This window comes from Liolophura sinensis, chromosome 9 (assembly GCF_032854445.1).
Source record: "Liolophura sinensis isolate JHLJ2023 chromosome 9, CUHK_Ljap_v2, whole genome shotgun sequence".
Classification (NCBI taxonomy): domain Eukaryota; kingdom Metazoa; phylum Mollusca; class Polyplacophora; order Chitonida; family Chitonidae; genus Liolophura; species Liolophura sinensis.
Window position 1 is genome coordinate 19,502,912 of NC_088303.1, and position 23,527 is coordinate 19,526,438.

Genomic DNA, 23,527 nt, shown 5'->3' on the forward strand with positions numbered 1-23,527 from the left:
TGACCTTCAGAAGCAATTGGCGTGTGGGATGATACATCTGTGTTTCCTCGTTTAACCTTTTTGTGTTAATTCAGGTGTTGGTGACAATATTTGCGCCAGCGCCAATCAGTTTTTTGCCTGGCCCATCAAAGAGAATATTTGTCTAGAAGAATAGTGTTGTGTAAGCAGTAATGGAAACCAGATTTGACAACTTTAATCTGGCAAAGATAAGACATCTTCAATTATCAGTTATCAGAGTCCAAATCACCAACTTCACCTTAAAAAACTGACAGAGGCGTCACCTGTTTTTATCACCTGATCTATGAATTCTGTGGATAAATGGTAGTTGAGTTTTGGGAAATTGAGACATTTGCAGAGCAGTATATATTGTCACAGGAGGATGCTCAGTCCCTTTGTCCAGTAATTGTATCTCATAAAAGCCAGGAAAATCCTCTGCTTTTTGTAATATATAGCCTTGGATCACAACCCAGACACTTGCAGACTGTGAAAATGACTGGTTCGTGAAGGCCTGTAAAAAAGATCTGTATGTATGTAAAGGCTTTAGCTGTCAGCTCAGTTTAGAAAAAAACTTAAGAGATGTTTAAATTATGGCTTCTTGGCATTTTTTGTCTGTCCTTCTTTATATCCATGCATTCCCTTTTATGTTAGCCTGCACACACAATGCAGCTTCTGACAGTGTCTCTGTTTGAGACATGCAACAGTGAAGACATTCAACAGTGTCTGGCTGTGATAATGACCAGGTGGCTAATAGTTACATGTATAGCTTGTGGCAATTTCTGTGTGGCTTGAATAACTGGGTTTACTCATATAGTTGTCATAGATACATCAGTCTGAGAGTGAAATCATTCAGGGGTGCTTATGATACTGTTCAGGGCTGCCTACAGATATAGCTTGTGGCAGCTTGTGTGGCTGATAACTGTTTTGACACAGATAGTCACATTGGTCTTAGAGAGAAATTATTCAGCAGCCCCTGGTTGTCTTCAGATATTGTGCATGATAGATTAATTTTTTGGAAGCTCTCCTTTGACAATCTTTACTGTTTGATAGTATTTTAATTACACCATCTGGTCGTAAACAGTCTTGCATTTTGTGACAGCATGATGCAGTAGCCTGCCTGTTGTCCTTTCTTGGATTTCCAAGACTTAACCACAGACATGTACATTAAGGACATGCATTGGCATCTTAGCTTGGCTAGGTGAAGTGTAATGCTTGTATCAGTTGTTTGGTATCTGCATTTCATCTAGTTAATTAGTGGAAAATGAAATTATTGAGTGAAAATCGTGCACCTTTCCCTCATGAACGACAATCTGTGTCTTGGGTGATAGTTTGTCAGTGGCTGGCCGCTGCTGTTTCCGCCATGGGATGAAAATTCACTCAGTCAGATAACTGCTCCAACATTTCTGTTTCAATAAAACAAAAGTGTTTATCATTGAAATATTTTAACAAAATCATGAAAGAATTAAGAAAAAGTGTTGAAAAGTTTAGCATATATGTACAGTTTTCTGGTTTGGTAGAGAAAAGTTCTCTATAGTCAAAAGAGTTAACCAGTGCATGTGGATTAATTGTGAATTGCTCCAACAACGAAAGTGTCAACCATATTTTAACAGTGAAAGGTTCTCTTCAGTCCAAAGTTGTAACCAGTGATAAAATAGATGTGGTTTCATTTTTTGCTGCTATCACATCTCCGAAATGTGTAAAAAGGAGAAGTTGTTTACTAAGGAGAAGTTGTTTACTAAGGAGAAGTTGTTTACTAAGGAGAATTTGTTGTTATAGCATGAATGACTAGTCCAGGGGCTAACTGGCTGGTGTGCTTTCTGTCAGGTCTAGCCACTTTGCTGTGTTACCTGGAGCTGAGGGCAGACAGGATCATTCAGAACATGCCCCCTGTGTATGCCACATGTAAGCTGCAGTGCTATGGAGGACCCCTTCAGCTAGAGGCTGTGGCCAAGAAGGTGAGTCTGACGCAATACCGATACTTATTGTTGACACCATGTATCACATTGTATTTATACTAGACTGTAGTGCTAATTATTTTGTACTTAGTTCAAAAAGTAAAACAAAAGGCTTAGGTAGACCATCAGTTCTATTTCTGATAACTTTGCCTTACCACTCCATTGTCTGTTGAGCATTATGCTTGTTTTTCTTTCACCAAAGTTTATCGTTGACACCTTCTGTTGGTAGTCCTCTCCATGTGTTGCTAGTTCTTTCCATCTGTTGTTGTACTGGCCCTGATAGCTCAGTTGATAGAGCGTCCACTTCGGGAGACGGCCGATCCAGGGTCATTCCTGGGTCAGGTCACACCTAGATCTTAAAAAGAGGAAGTTGTGACTTCCTTGCTTGGCGTTTGACATAAAATGGATGGTGCAACAACTGGTTGACCTGTATAAGTATGATGGCTCAGGCAGGGAGGCTTACTTGCCTTCAGTAAGTCGTCTCAGTGAAGTAGCACTAGATAAAAAAGCCTTGGAAATCTGTCCTGCAACAAGGAGGCAGATTACATGCACTCTAAGGACTCCTTCATCATCATATGACTGAAAAGTTGTTAAGTATGATCTTAAACCCCAAGCACTCATTCACTCACTCCATCTGTTCCATCTGCTAGTCCATTCCATCTGTTGCTGATAGCTTCCATCTGTCGTTAATCCCTTCCATTTGTGGCTAGTCCTTTTCATCTGTTGCTAGCCCCCTCCATCAACAGATGTAGCCCTGCTAGCCCTGGACCTCTGTTGCTAGTCACCTCCATCTGTTGCTAGTTCTCTCCATCTGTTGATAGCCATCTCCATGTGTTGCCAGTCCCCTGCATCTGTTGCTAGTCCCCTCCATCTGTTGCTAATCCCCTCTATTTGTCGCTACTCCTCTCCATCTGTTGCTTGTCCTCTCCATCTTTTGCTTGCCTTCTCCATCTGTTGCTGGTCATCTCCATCTGTTGCTTGTCCTCTCCATCTGTTGCTAGTCCATTTGACCTGTTGCTAGTCCCTTTGACCTGTTGCTAGTCTCCTCCATCTGTTGCTAGTCCCTTTCAGACTTTGACGTACCTGTGGCCTATTCTGAAAGCTCACACTGGTAGAGGACTTGTATTTGCTTTTACAATAGTTCCAAAATGTTTGTTTATAGTAGATTATGGTGCTAGTTATCTACTTGGTTTTAATTAAAAGAAAACACAAAGGTAAATGACTGTCAGTTTGCATGTAGAAAATTTTGTAATTGTCTACTCATGCATGCAATCAAACTCGCTCAGAATTAAACATGGTGTTGAAAAAAGAGCTTTTGATATCATTGGAGGCCAGTATTGAAGTCCAACTTAAAAATTAAAAAATTTAGTCAAGGTAATTTAAAGTGTAATTTTTAATAGTCTTTCTGTAGATACAAGCGTTAATATTTTTTTCATTTTCCTTCACTTTAAAATTTAGAATTTTTCATCCACGGTAATATATACATGTACCATGGCTACAGAAGTGTTTTTACATTATGTATACTTCATTTTCTGAAGTATGACATATAGTGTTCAGTTATATGAATGTAAGGTAGACTTGGCTTTATCTGTTTACTTGTTAAGTTGAACTACTGTCCTAATTTTAGTCTGTTGCTCAAAACAGTCTTGGTTTACTTTGTATTTTTGCTCTTTGTTTTTTGCAGTTATGCTAAATCCTTTACACAAGTAATTCTGTTACACAGCAGACCTTTACTGTCTAGTGGAGGAATGAAAATCTAAGATGAATTAGCAGCTGTTCATAAAATAACTGAACAGTTACATATAAAGCCTCTGCTGACAAATGGGCCAGAAGGATATTTTCAGTTATCTGCTTGTTGCAATTAAACATAAATCTTTTCTGTTGTGGTGCACGAGATGCGTAGGTTTACACTGTGTTTAACCCTAAGTCCTTCGTGTAACAATGTATGACATTTCCTTAGCCATGTCAATTTTGTAGTTGTAGTTGTAGGGTGAGGGTGAGGAGAGGGCTGGTTGATTGATGGGGGGAGATAATGTTTAGGATTGGCTTATTACCCATTAGGCTGTCAATTTTCTCATGGACTTTATTAATGTAGTTAATTTTCCTCAATGTAGTTAATATTTCTTGTACCAGAGAACATCTGAGGGATTGTCGTTTCCCTGGAATCCCACAAATCTATAAATAATGTGTATTATGAAGAGATTGAATCCTGGTAGCATCTCTGGAATATATCGCTGTAATGTCGTATAATGCTTGACCACTGCAGTCGCATAGTTCTAGCTGCATCTAAATCAATAAACTACCCACAGCAGAAGGACAGCAAGTATAAAATGTTTATGTACTGGTATTTAAAGGAAAAGTCAACAGATAAGGGGCTTGATATAACCCAATTAAGAAAAGGCCAATCTATCCTCTAAAAAATGAAGCAATTTTCCGAAGATTAGATGAGGCGTTTAGATTTATTGAAGACCACAATCGCATGGTGTTCTTGTCACAGTTGATCAGACCTGACCAAGGATGTCAAAGGTTAGAAACATATTCTTACATTAAGAAGTTTGTCAGCGAAGCATTTTGGTTTACACCAAATATTCTGATGTTCATAAACCTGACCATAGTCATAAATAAATAAATAATTTGTGTAAGTCTATATTCCTTTGATTTATTTGTTTATTTATTTGATTATTGTTTTATGCTGTACTCAGGACTGTTTCGCTCATGTAGCGGCAGTCAGCATTTTGATGGGAGGAAAGTCCGGGGTGTTTGTTGACAGGCCTTCTCAGGTGTGGCTGGAGAGGAACCCTAAATGAGCTGGACTTGAACACACAGTAATCGGTCATTGTGCCAGGCTGGAGTGCTAACCACCGCAGCCAGAGGGGCCCCAAATTCCTTCAAATTGCAAACTCTTGATATTTAGGCCAGTGCACTGTGGGTATACATGGCAACAATATTACTAGTTGTAAGCCATTATGATACAGTGTAGCTGGCTGGCTGGCTGACTTGGATTGACTTGGGACTGATCGTAGGAAAAGACTACCAGCTGACTACAGTGATTATAAAACAATACCTACACTTGATAATGTGGTAGATAAACATTCATGAGAATGAACATGGTTTTTTTGCACTACCCAATCTCTATTCTGGAAATATTTTTACTCTCCTCTCAGCTTCCGTCGTCCAGAGGGTAACTACATAATGGTATGGATGACCCCATTGTGATGATGCCCTAATTTGTTCGCAATATAGCAGGTTTACCAACTGACAGTGGCTGCCCTGGCCATGCTGAAGGAAGATTCTTACATTTCACCCTGTGACCATTTCTTGTCATTTCCATGGTAATATCCTGAAATGAACACGAGGCCGATATTGGATTAGACAAAGGTTGTGTTTTGGATGGCGTGATGAAAAGAATTTGGGCTAAATAAAGATGCTGACTGTTTAACAAAAGCAGCAACGTGGCTTTGTAATTCAGTGGTTTTGTGCGCTTTTACACCGTTCTTTTACTCCATGGTCAATTCATAAATGCAAATCCAGGATAGTCTAAAGTATCAAATAAATGAAAAACATAAAAGAAGGAAAGATTACCATATACATTTCTAACACCCTCAATCCTGTTTGCATTTGGATATAAAATAGAAATGCCTTGATTGCAGTACAGCATTATTAAAAACATGAATGAAATAATTTAGGTAAATGACAGCCAATATGTCTCAACCCCCAAACTGGACAATTCTACCATCATGTGATATTCTTCTGTTGAAGTCAGATATGCTTTAGCTTTATGTATTATATTATATTTTATTATTATCATTATTTAATAATAATACTATTTATTTGACAATTTCCGAGTCGAGGAATCTGAAATTGTATAGTAACATTGTTGTGACAGCAGTGCTTTTCCCATTGTAATTATTTCATATCATGGAGACTACCTTAAATCTTCAAAAAATTTGACCAGCAAAGTATTAGATTTATCTTGAAAATATAATACTTAAGTTTTTGAAGACTGAAATGTTTTCGTCAGGCAAGGGCACAAGTGAACTTCACAAAAATTACCAAATAACCTGTCCATATCAGATAACATTCCTCAAATATGCTAAAAATGTATATTATGTTGAGAGTCGAATTTGTCGAGGGTTTAGGATTGGTAACTGAGAAAACATCATCGCTGCCGTATCAGCCGTTAGACATCAGTATTAATAAAGGTAGCTCTAAAGCTGTGGGATTGTCACTGTCTGCCCTGGTTCTTTCATCCTCGTGTTATTTTTCGCCCTTTGGAGTAGTTCTGCTGATGTGCTGGTCAACATGCTGGGATTTCACCACAGACAGACAATTACACTGTCTTAGATGCCCATATTGTCATCAGGATGGCTTGAATAACGTGCTTAAGGCAAAAATACAACACTACAGAGATTATTACTTTATCTTCAAACTCAGTGTTTAGTACATGAAACCATATTCTTGTGGTCTACGGGGTCTTGTGCTTGATGTAGTAGTCTGATATTTTAGGAGAGGTTGTCAAATTTTAAAGACAGTGGAGCTGAATCACATTATTGTGAAAGTCAGATTAGAGTCTTAGCCATCCAATCAGTATCAAGACATACATCAGGCCAGCTGTTCTAGGTTTATCTCTCTGTCACCAGATGTGATAATAGAGGCTAATTTAATTAACTTGCACATTATTGGGAATTTTTCTGAATTTTCTCTTTTTGTAGCCTGTAATATAGTTGTTACTTTAAAGTATATACATGTATGTAGTATGGGTGGGAGTGGGGTTGGTAGTGTTTAAGGGAACAGGTGGCTAATTGCGCCTGGCAACCAGACAAGGCTTATGGACCATGAAGTGGCGAAACATTGTCGATTGAAGGTAATGGCTATTGTCAGGATCCACGTTGGCAATATTTCAGCCGCACTGCTTTGAGAAACACTGTTGAACTTATACATGGAAGTTCTGTCTGCAACCTGTGGATGGTAGTGGGTTTCGCCAGGCTCCTCGTGCTATAATTATCACCAATGGTGCAGTAGTGAAATATTAAAACTGGCGTAAAGGCACCAATCAAAGAAATAAACAAACAAATAAATGAGATACATGATGTTCACTTTTTCTTTACGTTTTGATAAGTTAATTAAGTACTAGCTCATTAAAGTTAATTTGTAAAGTCATTGTTCAGATTACATGGATGAACATTTTTGGTATTTGTTTTTAATAGTTGTTTTAATATCTTTTTTCTTTCTGTTTTACCAGTGTCCCCCTGTTGCTGTGACAATAGCCAGACTTAAAAAAGATGGAAACTTTGATAAAAAGAGAAAAGACTTGGATTTCAATGTGACAGAGGTTGCTGATAGCATGGGATGGGACTCGGGACCAGTCAAACGGGAGCTAAAATTGCTTCAGTGGGACTTCAGTAGTACAGGTAATGTGTATATAAGTGTGACAATGGGCTGATGAGGTAGAACTCAGGAGCAGTCAAGCAAGAAATCAAGTTTGCAGCAGTGGGACTTTAGTAGTACAGGTAAAGTGTAAGTTTGACAGTTGGCTGATGAAGTGGGACTTGAGGACCGTCAAACAGGAACTCAAGTTGCTGCAGTGGAACTATTAGTAGTACAGATAATGTGTAAGTGTGACAGTTGGCTGATAGGGTGGGACTCGGGACCCATCAAACAGGAACTCAAGTTGCTGTAGTGGGACTTTTAGTAGTACAGGTAATGTGTAAGTGTGACAGTTTGCTGATAGGGTGAGACTCAGGACCAGTCAAACAAGAACTCAAGTTGCTGCAGTAAGACTTAGTAGTACAGGTAATGTGTAAGTGTGACAGTTGGCTGATAGGGTGAGACTCGGGACCAGTCAAACAGGAACTCAAGTTGCTGTAGTGGGACTTTTAGTAGTACAGGTAATGTGTAAGTGTGACAGTTTGCTGATAGGGTGAGACTCGGAACCCATCAAACAGGAACTCAAGTTGCTGCAGTGAGACTTCAGTAGTACAGGTAATGTGTAAGTGTGACAGTTTGCTGATAGGGTGGGACTCGGGACCCATCAAATGGGAACTCAAGTTGCTGTAGTGGGACTTTTAGTAGTACAGGTAATGTGTAAGTGTGACAGTTTGCTGATAGGGTGAGACTCAGGACCAGTCAAACAAGAACTCAAGTTGCTGCAGTGGGACTTAGTAGTACAGGTAATGTGGAAGTGTGACAGTTGGCTGATAGGGTGAGACTCGGGACCAGTCAAACAGGAACTCAAGTTGCTGTAGTGGAACTTTTAATAGTACAGGTAATGTGTAAGTGTGACAGTTGGCTGATAGGGTGGGACTCGGGACCCATCAAACAGGAACTCAAGTTGATGTAGTGGAACTTAGTAGTACAGGTAATGTGTAAGTGTGACAGTTTGCTGATAGGGTGAGACTCAGGACCAGTCAAACAAGAACTCAAGTTGCTGCAGTGGGACTTAGTAGTACAGGTAATGTGTAAGTGTGACAGTTGGCTGATAGGGTGGGACTCGGGACCCATCAAATGGGAACTCAAGTTGCTGTAGTGGGACTTTTAGTAGTACAGGTAATGTGTAAGTGTTACAGTTTGCTGATAGGGTGAGACTCAGGACCAGTCAAACAAGAACTCAAGTTGCTGCAGTGGGACTTAGTAGTACAGGTAATGTGGAAGTGTGACAGTTGGCTGATAGGGTGAGACTCGGGACCAGTCAAACAGGAACTCAAGTTGCTGTAGTGGAACTTTTAATAGTACAGGTAATGTGTAAGTGTGACAGTTGGCTGATAGGGTGGGACTCGGGACCCATCAAACAGGAACTCAAGTTGATGTAGTGGAACTTAGTAGTACAGGTAATGTGTAAGTGTGACAGTTTGCTGATAGGGTGAGACTCAGGACCAGTCAAACAAGAACTCAAGTTGCTGCAGTGGGACTTAGTAGTACAGGTAATGTGTAAGTGTGACAGTTGGCTGATAGGGTGGGACTCGGGACCCATCAAATGGGAACTCAAGTTGCTGTAGTGGGACTTTTAGTAGTACAGGTAATGTGTAAGTGTTACAGTTTGCTGATAGGGTGAGACTCAGGACCAGTCAAACGGGAACTCAAGTTGCTGCAGTGGGACTTAGTAGTACAGGTAATGTGTAAGTGTGACAGTTGGCTGATAAGGTGGGACTCGTGACCCATCAAACGGGAACTCAAGTTGCTGTAGTGGGACTTTTATTAGTACAGGTAATGTGTAAGTGTGACAGTTTGCTGATAGGGTGAGACTCAGGACCAGTCAAACGGGAATTCAAGTTGCTGCAGTGGGACTTAGTAGTACAGGTAATGTGTAAGTGTGACAGTTTGCTGATAGAGTGAGACTTGGGACAAGTCAAACAAGAACTCAAGTTGCTGCAGTGAGACTTTAGTAGTACAAGTAATGTGTAAGTTTGACAGTTGGCTGATGAAGTGGGACTTGAGGACCGTCAAACAGGAACTCAAGTTGCTGTAGTGGGACTTTTAGTAGTACAGGTAATGTGTAAGTGTGACAGTTTGCTGATAGGGTGAGACTCAGGACCAGTCAAACAAGAACTCAAGTTGCTGCAGTGGGACTTAGTAGTACAGGTAATGTGTAAGTGTGACAGTTGGCTGATAGGGTGAGACTCGGGACCAGTCAAACAGGAACTCAAGTTGCTGCAGTGGGACTTACTAATACAGGTAATGTGTAAGTTTGACAGTTGGCTGATGGAGTGGGACTCGAGACCAGTCAAACAGGAACTCAAGTTGCTGTAATGGAACTTAGTAGTACAGGTAATGTGTAAGTGTGACAGTTTGCTGATAGGGTGAGACTCGGGACCAGTCAAACAGGAACTCAAGTTGCTGCAGTGGGACTTACTAATACAGGTAATGTGTAAGTGTGACAGTTGGCTGATGGAGTGGGACTCGAGACCAGTCAAACAGGAACTCAAGTTGCTGTAATGGAACTTAGTAGTACAGATAATGTGTAAGTGTGACAGTTGGCTGATAGGGTGAGACTCGGGACCAGTCAAACAGGAACTCAAGTTGCTGCAGTGGGACTTACTAATACAGGTAATTTGTAAGTGTGACAGTTGGCTGATGAAGTGGGACTTGAGACCAGTCAAACAGGAACTCAAGTTGCTGTAGTGGAACTTAGTAGTACAGGTAGTGTGTAAGTGTGACAATTGGCTGATAGGGTGAAACTTGGGACCAGTTAAACAGGAGCTCTCAACTTTTGATATAGCATGGTGCACTGCATCGTGTAGCTATTTTGTCAGATGGATACTCCAGATACTACAGTGGGATTAGCTGATAAACATGATAGGTGAATGTAAGCCCTTATCTGATCATAACTTAAATACTGAAGTGAGACTTTATTAGTCTGATTGACAGGTATAAATATATGGCTCAGTCAGACAGAAACTACATTTGGATTTTATAGATAAATCTATAGAGTGCACCCACCCTCCCAATTAGCTTTGGGGGTTTGATAGCAGCTTTTGGATTTCCATGGGGTAAAGTGATTTATTTATATACATATTAGGTGATGTCATTACAAACATTTTAGTAATCAGTAAACAGTAATTAGCAAACATGGTAAATGATGCAATTTTAAATGTATTAGGTGAAGTTTTAAAATGTCAGGTGTTGTTGTTAAAAAACATGTTAGGTGGTCTTTAATTCTTAACTTCTTAGATGATGTTAATAAAATGTGAACTGATCTTAATTGCATTGTTAACCATTGTTAGATTCAGTAGTGTTTGGTGATGGTAAAATGACCTGGATTGTGTGCTGATGTTCTCCCAGGGGCTCCTGTGAAAAGCGGGGTGATGGTGGAATTCTCAGACCTAGCCTTCCACCTGAGGTCCCCTGGGGACCTATCTGATGATGAGAGGGACAGAATTCTGGATGAGCTGAATGAAAGAGTGAAGAGACAGGAGAGGACGGAATTACGGCAGCTAAAACAGCTTCATACAGCTCTAACAAGGTGAGCCTTATGTGGGTAGCCACGTGCGTGTAGGAAAAGGAAGATGATAAAGTAGAACTCACATCAGAGCAAAGATTTTTGTTGTCCCCCACTGTAAGTGGTAGGACACATGAAAATGCTGTCTGTGTGTCCTGTTGGCCGTCTTGGATTTCATGATCATAACACTGTCCTTGAACAAGATACCTTGAACAGTTTTCAGCCAAACAAGTTCATACTTACATAGTGACTTTGATTACTATGTGAAGTGTTCTTGATTTTGATCATTCTGTATAATAAAATATGGCTGCTTCTCAGTCATCTTTGATTTTCTAGCAATCATATCTTTCTTGAGTGGCAAGTTTAACACATAATGTCTACTGAACTACTTGTTGATTGAAATCATCCAGGAGGAGGGTCAAGGTCAAAAACAAAGAAAAAGAATTAATGAAAAGATATGTAAAGCAGATTGCTTACTTTTTGATGATATTCATTTTGCAGTGTGTCTCACAAAGCCTATTGGATGTGTGCAGATGAGGTGGACCTGAAGAGAGACCAGAAGCTCAAGTCTATCATTGATCAATACTTTGAGAACCAGAGTAAGCCTGATGAGGAAAATCTGCAGGAGGAACAACAAGAGGAGTTGGCACAGGTATGGAAGATAGAATACACACTGTGTGTGGAGGATAAAGTACACACTGTGTGTTGAGGATAGAGTACACACTGTGTGTGGAGGATAGAGTACATACAGTGTGTGGAGGAGAGTAGTACACATTGTGTGTGGAGGATAGAGTACACACAATGTATGGAGGATAGAGTACACACTGTGTGTTGGATTACATAATAAGGGGGATAGATTACACATAGTTTGTGGAGGATAGAATACACACTCTGTGTGGAGGATAGAGTACAAACTGTGTGTGGAGGATAGAGTACACAGGGTTTGTAGAGGATAGAGTACACACTGTGTGTTGAGGATAGAGTACACACGGTGTGTGGAGGACAGAGTACACACGGTTTGTAGAGGATAGAGTACACACTGTGTGTTGAGGATAGAGTACACACTGTGTGTGGAGGACAGAGTACACACGGTTTGTAGAGGATAGAGTACACACTGTGTGTGGAGGATAGAGTACACAGTGTGTGTGGAAGCTAGATTACACATGGGTGTGGAGGATAGAGTACACACGGTGTGTGGAGGATAGAGTACACACCGTGTGTGGAGGATAGAGTATACACAGTGTGTTGAGGATAGAGTAGACACGGTGTGTTGAGGATAGAGTACACAGTGTGTGTGGAAGCTAGATTACACATGGTGTGTGGAGGATAGAGTACACACTGTGTGTGGAGGATAGAGTACACAGTGTGTGTGGAGGATAGAGTACACACAGTGTGTTGAGGATAGAGTAGACACGGTGTGTGGAGGATATACACAGTGTGTGTGGAAGAGGAGGATACACAGGAGGAGTACAGAGTATGTGTCAGGGGAAGAGAGGCAGACTACACAGTCTGTGTGGACGATGGAGGATTACACATGCACTTAATAGTTCCTAGCCGACATTGTACATGCATATTTAAAGGACAAGACAGCACCAGGCTAAAACATATTTCAGTCGAAAGCAGGAACCTCAAGCTTTCTAAAATGTGTCCTACTTTATTATTTTGATGAGATTTCACCGAATAACGTGTAGAACAAAATGTCAGTACTGTACAAATGGCTGGTGTGAGTGGAGGCAGTCATCTTGGGAATTTTATCTGATTAAACAGTTTCAGATTGGGTGGCGTGAGCTGTGACGTAGCCTTCACCCATTCACGCCATGAAGTGACATATGATATGAACTAGTGCATAAGACATTACAAATTATGTCAGACAGTAGCATACCCTTTCGGCCCAAATCGCATCCATCTCCCTAAGTTCATTTTAGCATTTAGTCAACAGTTTCTCAATATTGGCCGAGAGTTTATGGGAATAAGACAGCATCTCACTGGACAGTTCTTAAAATTAATTAAATCTCATGATATATATTTTTTTTTTTCGTGAATTTATCACAACTGAAGTATTTAAATTTTGCTCCTCCCTTTTTGTTGCATACAAGGGGTGTTTTTTATCTGTTTTCTTTTATAATATATCAATATACCAGTATAGTCAAATTATTGAAACGCCGTGTTCCACCTAGGTGCTTTCTCTGACATCTGCGATGACTACATGTAGGTCATGCATCACTGTATTCATCTTAGAAGCCACCACTACAAAAATTAAAGCTTAGAATCCAGCAACAGTTAAGTGCTTAGATCAGCCTCAATGGTGCTTAGGTTTATTTCAATTTGCTTCAGAATTGAGCATGATTCTAGAATTGAGCATGATTGTACAACAGTTCTGTTGTACAACAGTTCTGTTGTAATCGTGTAAACATTTATTAGGGGTCAAAATCACCTTTACCACCCCTTCCAAGGCTACGACCTGAACCAGGAATTCCACAGCCCTGCATCGGCAGCTAGGCTATTTAAACAGGGCCGCTGAAGTTCCTTGTAAATGATATAGTAAGCCTGTTGTATTAACAGTTCAAGTAGTGGAAGAAACATTCTTCCATTATGTCAAATTTCTGAGAAAACTATATTTATCACTTGGGCCTTCATCACCAAAATGCACAACTTTTATCTGCATTGGTACTACTTAGACAGTTATGTGGAAAATACCTTCGACGTTAGAGAGCTAGAGTAAACGTCATGTCACCTTGCCCCATAATGGAGACATGCAGGATCTGTGTCAAGACAAAGTTTCACTAAACTTGAACAGGGTTGAAAAAATCTTAAAAAATATTTATTGCCGTTTAAGATACTTTGAATGGTAGTCTTTCAGTGGACATCAACATTAGTCATGTGCTGCCTTTCACTTTGATGTTGTCATTTTATTGTTGGGACTCTAAAGGTGACACATTTTGTTCTTCTTTTATTCTATAGCATCTTTTTATTGCTGCTGTGAACTCACCATGATTGAGATTTTGTTTACTAAATCCAGAGATGTAATAGAGTTTACAGTGTGTGTTGAGGATATATTATACAATGACCTTGGAATAGAGTTCACAGTATGTGTTGAGGATATATTATACAATGACCTTGGAATGGAGTTTACAGTGTGTGTTGAGGATATATTATAAACTGACCTTGGAATAGAGTTCACAGTATGTGTTGAGGATATGTTATACAAGGACCTTGGAATAGAGTTCACAGTGTGTGTTGAGGATATATTATACAATGACCTTGGAATAGAGTTCACAGTGTGTGTTGAGGATATGTTATATAAGGACCTTGGAACAGAGTTCACAGAGTGTGTTGAGGATATGTTATATAAGGACCTTGGAATAGAGTTCACAGTGTGTGTTGAGGATATGTTATATAAGGACCTTGGAATAGAGTTCACAGTGTGTGTTGAGGATATGTTATATAAGGACCTTGGAATGGAGTTTACAGTGTGTGTTGAGAATATATTATACACTGACCTTGGAATAGAGTTCACAGTATGTGTTGAGGATATGTTATACAAGGACCTTGGAATAGAGTTCACAGTGTGTGTTGAAGATATGTAATATAAGGACCTTGGAATAGAGTTCACAGAGTGTGTTGAGGATATGTTATATAAGGACCTTGGAATAGAGTTCACAGTGTGTGTTGAGGATATGTTATATAAGGACCTTGGAATAGAGTTCACAGTGTGTGTTGAGGATATGTTATATAAGGACCTTGGAATAGAGTTCACAGAGTGTGTTGAGGATATGTTATATAAGGACCTTGGAATAGAGTTTACAGAGTGTGTTGAGGATATGTTATATAAGGACCTTGGAATAGAGTTCACAGTGTGTGTTGAGGATATGTTATATAAGGACCTTGGAATAGAGTTCACAGAGTGTGTTGAGGATATGTTATACTATGACCTTGGATTGCTGAAGGGTGACCTTGAGCTCTATCACAGCCCATCTTTACCTCTGCTGTTCAGTTCCTGCCTTAACTTCTTGGGCTATTAAGATTGTTGAGAAGCAACCTGCAAGATTAACGAAATAAAATGCCTCTGTGGATACAGAAGGAAAATAAATTGCATCAATTGGCACATTAGGTTCCTTCCTCTCTTCCAAATGTCATCAAACTAGCTTGAAATCGATTTGAAGCTCAGACAGATTTTTCATATTCAATTCAGAAAAACTTCACTCCAGCTACTAAAATTTATTACAGTAATGCAGTACTTCTAATTGAATCGGAAGCAGCATGCAAGCTCTGCAGGCGGCTGGTATCAAGCCAATTTGTTGCCAAGCCATTGTTATTTTGTCCTACTCATTTATTGGACAGGTGGATGATAATGTGATTGGATACAGCATTGAGACTTCGATGGTGCAGTGAAGATGTTCATACATAGGCTTTCAGTGTTCAGAGGGCGGGCGTGAGGGGAGAGGGGGGAGTGAGGAGCTGTACAGGCGTGTCACCATGACATCATTGCCTGGCTACTAATGAAATATTGTACAGAAACTGAAGTTTTTGATCCTTTACGTTTTTATCTTGACATGGCAGGATGACATGACATTGGCTGACATATGTAGCCCCAAATGCTTTATGTGTGATTCCATGAAAATTGCCTTTTTTTTAAGTCAATCTGCCTGATTCGACGTCACATCTGTGGCTCTTCCATATCAGGCAAAATCTTGAGGATGCAACTATCACAGAACCTCTGGTGGTAATACTGGTGGCTTAAGACTTGTGTGGTAGTTGCAGAGCATATAGAAAATGTTAAGAACTGCATGGGTGTCATGTAGAGTCCGTTTTTTGGGCGATGTTCTGGGATGTTTTGTATGTTGGGCATCTTGGATGAGTGGTTAAGTATTTCAAGATGTTGGTTTACTTCAGGCCTTGGACAGAGAATCCTGGATATTTCTCCATTTCATCCTTCAGCTTTGGAGGCAGCTGTTGACTCATTTGATCAGCCAATCTATGTGGTGATACTATGTGGTATAAAATGTGTGTGCGTCACATGCAAGAATGATTGTCATTTACTCGCCCAAAGGCTGGCGCCTCATACAAGAATCTAACTTCTGCCGTCGTTAAGATATGTCACCAAGGTGTAAATATTAGATGGATCGACAAAATGTCCCTAGAGGGCTCATGTCTATATGTACTACATGTGTAATATTATGGCAACATGATTTTCTAAGCTTTATACTTTTTTTTTTTAATTATAGCTGTCATTCTTTGCCTAAATCATACCCCTAAATATGAAAGTTTTCAGGATTTATTTTACTATTAAATAAAAGTTTAACAGATAATGTAACCATTTCCAGTTATTTATCTGTACCTCTTTACTTCTTTACTGTGCACAGCTCATAATTGATGTAGGTGAACAGGGAAAAAAATATTATATCTTGAGAAATTTTGTTACTGTTATATATGCATATAAAATATTGATGAGCAGTCACAGCTGTATAGTGAAGAGAGGCCACGGGGGACATATTAGAAGTAAGATGTGATTGACAGTAAATGGACACCTGCTTTCATTGTGGTGGCTACCTCTGTGACAGGTAGTTGTGAAAATAAAACCAGTGGAGAGTTAGAGTGTTGTACAAGACACTTGTACAAGGTGTTAATAACCACAGATGACAGACTCAGGTGTTTTCAAACTGAGTTTCTGTCACTTAGCACGCTAATTCCTCTCAAAGCTTGGGACTAGTACACAAGCACTGAGGACTCTTTAGAAATTGGATTTTGACACACAGAAAAGGACCCGAACATTTTATGTCCATATTCTGCAAAATGCTGCTGATGAGAACTTGCCAGCGGGGTGTATTATTTGTGAGAAGTTAATTATAACTGATATGTGTTTATGAGCGCTGTTATTGTGAGGGAAAGCTGTTAAGGGGATGATTTGTCTGAAATCTGAAAGGCGTGTCACTAGCACATCAAAGACAGCATGCGTTGAGGAAAGCTTGGGTCCTTATTCATTATACTGTATGGAGGTTGATGGAGATTGACCCTCGGCTGAACATACAATGTGCTCGCTGAGCCACACTGCCATCATTTTTTTATTTGTCAGCTGATGTTCCGGGTAGCTTATAACACATTTCAGGGAGAGGTAAGATCCACAACTACCATCCAACTTGGCCAAGACATACGAGTTCTTGGTTTATAAATGGCTTATGTTAAAAGACAAGTGGACCACATTGAAGGATTTCTTTATTTAATTATTTATTCATTTATTTATTTACTTATTTATTTGATTGGTGTTTCATGCCGTACTCTAGAATAGTCACTTATACGACGACATATTAAGTGGCCAGCATTATGACGAGAGGAAACTGGGCTGAGCATGGGGGGAAACCTACAGCCACCCGCAGCATAGTGAAAGAAAGGATGTCATAAATTGACCAACTGTACAGAGTGAACAGGCCACTTATAGGGCTACTCTATTCGTCAGGGTTGAGTATGGTGTTTAACAACTATCAAATAGCTAAATACGTAAACTTTTAGCGGAAATCGTTTGAGCAGTTGGTACTCTACAAACTGAACAGTAAATGATCAAATAGATTAGCTTAGATTCTCTGCAAACAGTGTGCTTGTGTAACAATGACAAAACAGACAAAAGATTCTCTGCACACAGTGCGCATGTGTAATGTGAACAGACAAAAGATTCCCTGCACAGTGTGCATGTGTAACGTGAACAGACAAAAGATTCCCTGCACAGTGTGCATGTGTAACATGAACAGACAAAAGATTCCCTGCACAGTGTGCATGTGTAACCGTGAACAGACAAAAAGATTCTCTGCACAGTGTGCATGTATAACATGAATAGATTAAAAGATTTTCTGCACACAGTGTGCATGTGTAACATGAACTGACAAAAGAATAACATACTATAGTGTTTAATTTTTGAAGGTGTAATGTGTGTAAAAAGACAGACTACCTTCCCAGTATACACAGGAGTTTCTGGCAGGAATTTGACCACACAGTTATTTTCCTTTCTGATCGCTTATTTATCATTTTTTGTAGCATATTCTCCCTACATGAACAAGTCACTTTCTGCTTAAAAGCGATAAGAAATCCTATTTGGGTGTACGTATAGATGTGGAAGTGTTGCTGTGGTTGACTTGAGGGTGGATACATAGTCATTACAAGGATCAAGTTCACAGACTAGCTGTTACAGAGGGTGGGGATTCCATGAAGAGCAGGCAATTTAAGATTTAACATTGTGACAAGTGGCTAGGGATCCAATCGCATCAATTCTATATTTAATCATCTGTGTGTGGGTTTATTACCTGTGTGTCTAAATTTGAGCTTAAAGGAACATTGATTTTGTTGTTATTGGAGAAGAGTTGACATTTGTCATGCTACCAGCCTGACTGGGTGTTCATCGAAGCGCTGTGATGAGACAGAATGTCTGGTCCACTCGTTATCGCCACCCATTAATGGTCAGTAGAGTTTGCTACAACTAAACCTTGATTATCTGCAACCCACACGGTTCTCCTACAGTTACATGGCCAGCGGTCACCCTGCGTCTAAATCACTTAGCCCCCCAAAGTTTTTAACAGGCAGCACTGGCACTGGAGATGTATTGCACTGGATTTATTGCCGAGGGTTTATGCAGTCACTGGCTGTAAAATTAACACATAAGAACTGTGTCTTTCCAGGATCATCTCAGGGGTGCCACTCTCTCCCTTTTTATTGCCAGGTCGCTCCAAAGCTGGTAAAGATAATTAATTCTGTGTTGTTTTTAATGGTGTTTCATAAATATGAAGGACTAGCAGAGGGAGAAAAGAGAGAGTAGTATAGCCTCTAGATATTAGTTCATTTCAGGGAAGACTTTCCCCCAAGTGGTTGTACACTTGTAAAGATCAGAACTCATTAATATTGCATGTAAACGTTGAACCATCTTAGCGTCAGACACCACCAACTGTGCCTTGTTCCTTTACATAGGTTTCGGTCTGTCTTTATTGTTAGTTTCTTAGGGAAGATCGATACCATTTTGATACAGGGACATTTTCACAATCCCATTTTCTTGATCCCATAGCTGACACAGAAGATGACAGTCTGAATACTAACTTATTTTGCCAACAAATCATTGAAAAACACCATTATCCCCCCCCCCCCCCCCCCCCCATAAATTCTAACGGTACTAACATCATAAGGCTTTTTACACACATTCATACATTTCTGTGTACTTAGTTTTTGTATATACGGTATATATTTCTATTGCTGGGTATTAAAATGAAACAGCATGTACCACTTATTGGACACCCCATTAATTATAAATGAAAATCTTATTAGTCTTGCCCCTATGTTTCAAAGAGAAAGGACAAAAATAGTTAATCTAAGATATGTATGCCCAGGATACTGGTATCATGTCTCAGAAGTATCACATGTTTTTCTTTGGTGTAAAATCTTTAGTTAAAAGTGCAATGTGACAAGGGCATTTTAATCACTTTATGACAAAAGAAGCTAGTATCAAAGCTTTGTGTGTTGTATAAAACATGGGAAACTTAATGATGTTAATTAAAGCAGTTGCACTATTGCTTTGTCTTCACCAAGCTGGTGTTAGATTGAGTCCCCCACTGTTGTTTAAGTTCTTCTTGTTAAAGGTGCATGGTATTTTTCTTTACAGTGAAACTGGTTTCTTTAGAGTTTTACTCCTCGGCTAACCCTTGCTGGTGACGATGTCAGTTTTCAGATCATTCTGCACCTTTAAGTCAGTGACAGGCTTAAGGTGCCACAGCATTGTGGGGCCATTGTGCCACATAAAAATAGTGCATTTGCAACCAGTGTAATGAAATTTTCAGTGAAGTTTCATGCTTGAATTTACTTTGGCTAATTCCCACAGACAAACTAGATTTGTCTCTTTACAAATGACCGTTGACGTTATACTTCCTCAGAATGGAGTTCATGGTTTGTCACCATATTATCTTTAGAACTTCTGAGCCCAGTGCGATCAAACTACATGCATGGATTCACCAGTGAATGTCTGATCAGATTGTGACTAGCACAAAAAAAATCTTTGACCTACTTTCTGTAAATACAGTGTAGGCCATAAGTACATATTTGGCTCTTAATGTATGAGGTACAATGTTTCCAATCTTGGTGATTGGTGGAGCCTATCGTAAGAACCGCAAAGCCAAAGGGTTGTAGCTCAGTGTCATGTCCTTATTATAGATCTGATATTTCTTGTTGTAGATCTTGGATCTTGTTCACACTGTACTGTTGAAATTGCTACTATCATGTATAGTTTATGTCTGGTCATTAGCAGTGATTCAGGAAACAATGTCCAGCTGACAGAGGTCAGCATTAGCCCTCAGGCTAAGAGGACTTACCAGTGGGGGTCAGCAGTGTGGATGGAATTGTTCAGTCCTGTGTTTGCGATATTGTTTTGTGGACAAACTGGTAAAGTGCTATTGTTTTGTGGACTAACTGGTACTGTGCTATTGTTTGGCATTGCAAGAGAACAGTGGTCAAATAGTGGCCATTATCCTTGGGAAAAGGCACCCTGTTGACAAGACCTTTTCCAGGAAAGCTGTGTTTTGTTTATAGAGAGTTTATTATATATATCAAAGACACTATTATGACCATGAAGGATTAAAACCAACGGTATCATAAAATCCTGAGAAAAATATTATCAGTCATTTGTTAGCAATGAAATGGCAAGTTCAGAAACAGTATTAGTTAATTATCATTGCCTTAAGTCAATCCTCCTCTGACATATGCGGCTATAGAATGGTTACCAGCATGGATTGTGTTGATGTACTCTGGTTTCAGTTAATTAATTACATAATTTAAATAAATAATTTAAATGTAATGTATTCAAGACCACAGACCATCCTCCTTGCACCTACATGCTTTTCTAACACAGACACTGTGGAGAAAGTATTACCTGAATAACATGGAAGTTAATGCAGAACTCTTCTTCAAGGTGACATAAAATCAAAACTACGTACATTTTGTCTTGCAAACTTTTCTGTAAAGACAAAGATGTAAACTGAAATTCAGTGTGGGAATGGGAATGTTCAGGTAGGTATAATTATTATTGTCAAATACTTCAGGTGGATTCCCCATGCAAACCCTGCAGAACATATTCCTGCATGGGTTTTGGACCCATTCATATCTGTGCTTCATAGAATCAACGCCGTATTTATTTGAAATGGACAAATGATATTGCCTGATTATAATGTTAACTTTTGACTTGCTTGTTGTGCAGGTGGACTCTACCACTCTAAACCAGCTCCAGGCTGATATCCGCTCCTTCATCCATACTTACAGCGTGGATCACTCCTTAAACGGCCGGGTCATTGCCCGCATCTTCCACGGAATTCCCAGTCCATGCTTTCCCGCACCAGTCTGGGGCCGAGTGAGGCGCTACTGGAGGACGTACATGCACCTGGACTTCAATCTTGTTATGAAAATGGCAGCCGAGACTATGGTCAAAATGAGAATGTGATTAGTCCGTCTTTTGTTCTATTATGAGAACTCAATCTACCTGGCTTAACAAAGAAGTACACGATACATACACAACTAAACAAATTCATGAATCGGTGCCACAGAGGACATACAGGTTTTTGCTTCAAATTGTGTCCCCAAGAATGCACCAAGAGTTTTAGTGTGGAATAAGATTATACATGTCAAAAGGAGTGCATCTATATAATCATGTAAACACTGGGGGCATTGTTGTATTTGTCAGCTATGGAAAATAAGCATGTATCATCTTAAGTATGAAAATCAGGGCTTTCTTTATCATCATTTGACTGAAAAATTGTCAAGTATGACATTAAACCCGAAAAGTACATTCCAGGGCTTTCTTGCAAAAAGCCAGATGTAGTGTCTTAATGTGTACTTAATTACCATAGGGATGATGCCACAGGAGCGTCTTATCAATGTGATTGCTGTGATTTCAAGTCCAGCTCATGCTGGCTTCCTCTCCGGCAGATGGTAATGCCTTTCCTCCAGGTTCTGACAGGTTAGCTCCCAATATAATGCTGGTCAGTTTAAAGTGAAATATTCTTGAATACTGCCATTGCATAAAAAAACCAATTAAATAAATAAATATGTAATTACCCTAGGCACCACTACTTACAACATCAGGTCACCATACTCATGATAAGGGGCCACCATGCAGGTGGGCCCAGAAGTCCTACACAGCTATCAGGTGTTATAAGGTATGCGAGCAATGCAGTTATGGCAGCGAGAAATTCTGTGGGAATTAACATGTGATAAGGCCACCAATTACTGGCTGTTGTTAAAACAGTTCAGTAATGTATGCACAGCTACATCAAGTAATGGTTTTACAGTTTTATATTTTTATTCAAGTAAAATGTATAAATATTACGGCAGAAACCAACTTTATTTTTATCCATGGTGTTATAGCAGTAAATGGGTAGAGCAGTATATACAGCTCTACCAATTTGCAAATGACCAATACTTTCTTATTTTTGTCTTTCTTATTTTTTGTACATACGTGTATTATATAAAAATTTAATGACAGAACGGATTCCAACTATGCAACAAATGTTTGCTTTTGTGTTTGTTTTTTTCACCTATGTTGTATTGACATCTAAGAAATTTACTGTTGAATTGGTAGCTGCAAGTTTCAGGAGTCAACAAATTGTTTATACTTCAAGGCTTCAGATGGCCATGTCCAGTGGTGGCCTAAGGCACTGTGTGTCAGAACTTGTATCTCTTTAATTGTTAGGTTACATGCAGGATCCAATGCTGATATAGCAGCATTATGTGATGCACTTTGACGGTGGTGCTTGCTCCATTTCTTCAACCAGAAACCAAACAGCTGCTATTTCACGGATACCCAGTGCAATTGGTTAAAATTATATTTTATTTTATGTTCTTTATTTGATCGGTGTTTTAAGCTAATCTCAAGAATTTTCACATTATGGAGGGAGGAAAACAAGCAGCACCTTGGAGAAACCCATGACAATTCCCAGATAGCTAGCAGACCTTCCCACATTTCTGGTTAAAATTACAGTATTTGTGGTTTTGAGGATGACACATTCCCATTGGACGATTTTTTAGTCGAGAGGATTCAACAGGAATAACTGATGACCAACTGGTATCTTTGCCACAGTGCGATGGCATTACCATATGAGAAACGGTTTGATGTTGCATGCTCATGTCATGAATAATTATGAACATACTGAATCATTCCACTAAAAATTATATGAAATTTTCCATAAAAAAGTTACGCTTATATAGCTGGTATCATCAACCTTTGGTGCTGTTCTACTTTGAAATCTTGTCAGCTTCATGCATTATTCCTTTGATTGCCTTGGAGATTCAGTGAATGGCTGGGTCACAAAAGCTCAGGGTTGGAGTCCACATGCACATTGTGAAGATATTGACAAACACGGAGTACATGTAGGTGTTCATATCAGGTCTATGCCATTGATATCAATCATAGTACTGGTTTTATACTGTCTGATGCAGACGAAATGAATTTATGCAGACACTGCTACTGTTGTCTTGAACATCTAGGTGTATACACATGATGACTGAAATGAATACCTTTTCAATTATTTATTTAAATAGGTATGGTACTTTATATACACGGTGCCGTTGTTACCGCCTCTGCATAAATTCATTTTAGGTTTGCATGAACGGCAAAAACTCAGGT

The 23,527-nt window shown here is 39.5% G+C and overlaps 1 protein-coding gene across 1 annotated transcript in view; it reads left to right on the plus strand.

The window, feature by feature from the left end:
- Positions 1 to 22,253, plus strand: part of LOC135474864 (ATP-dependent DNA helicase Q4-like) — a 164,736-nt gene extending 142,483 nt beyond the window's left edge. The window contains exons 20-24 of the mRNA XM_064754498.1: positions 1,822 to 1,952; positions 7,195 to 7,363; positions 10,731 to 10,911; positions 11,389 to 11,539; positions 21,107 to 22,253. Of these exons, the coding sequence (XP_064610568.1) occupies positions 1,822 to 1,952; positions 7,195 to 7,363; positions 10,731 to 10,911; positions 11,389 to 11,539; positions 21,107 to 21,346 (872 nt within the window). The 3' untranslated portion in view covers positions 21,347 to 22,253. The remainder of the gene's footprint in view (positions 1 to 1,821; positions 1,953 to 7,194; positions 7,364 to 10,730; positions 10,912 to 11,388; positions 11,540 to 21,106) is intronic.
- The last annotated feature ends 1,274 nt before the right edge of the window (positions 22,254 to 23,527 follow it).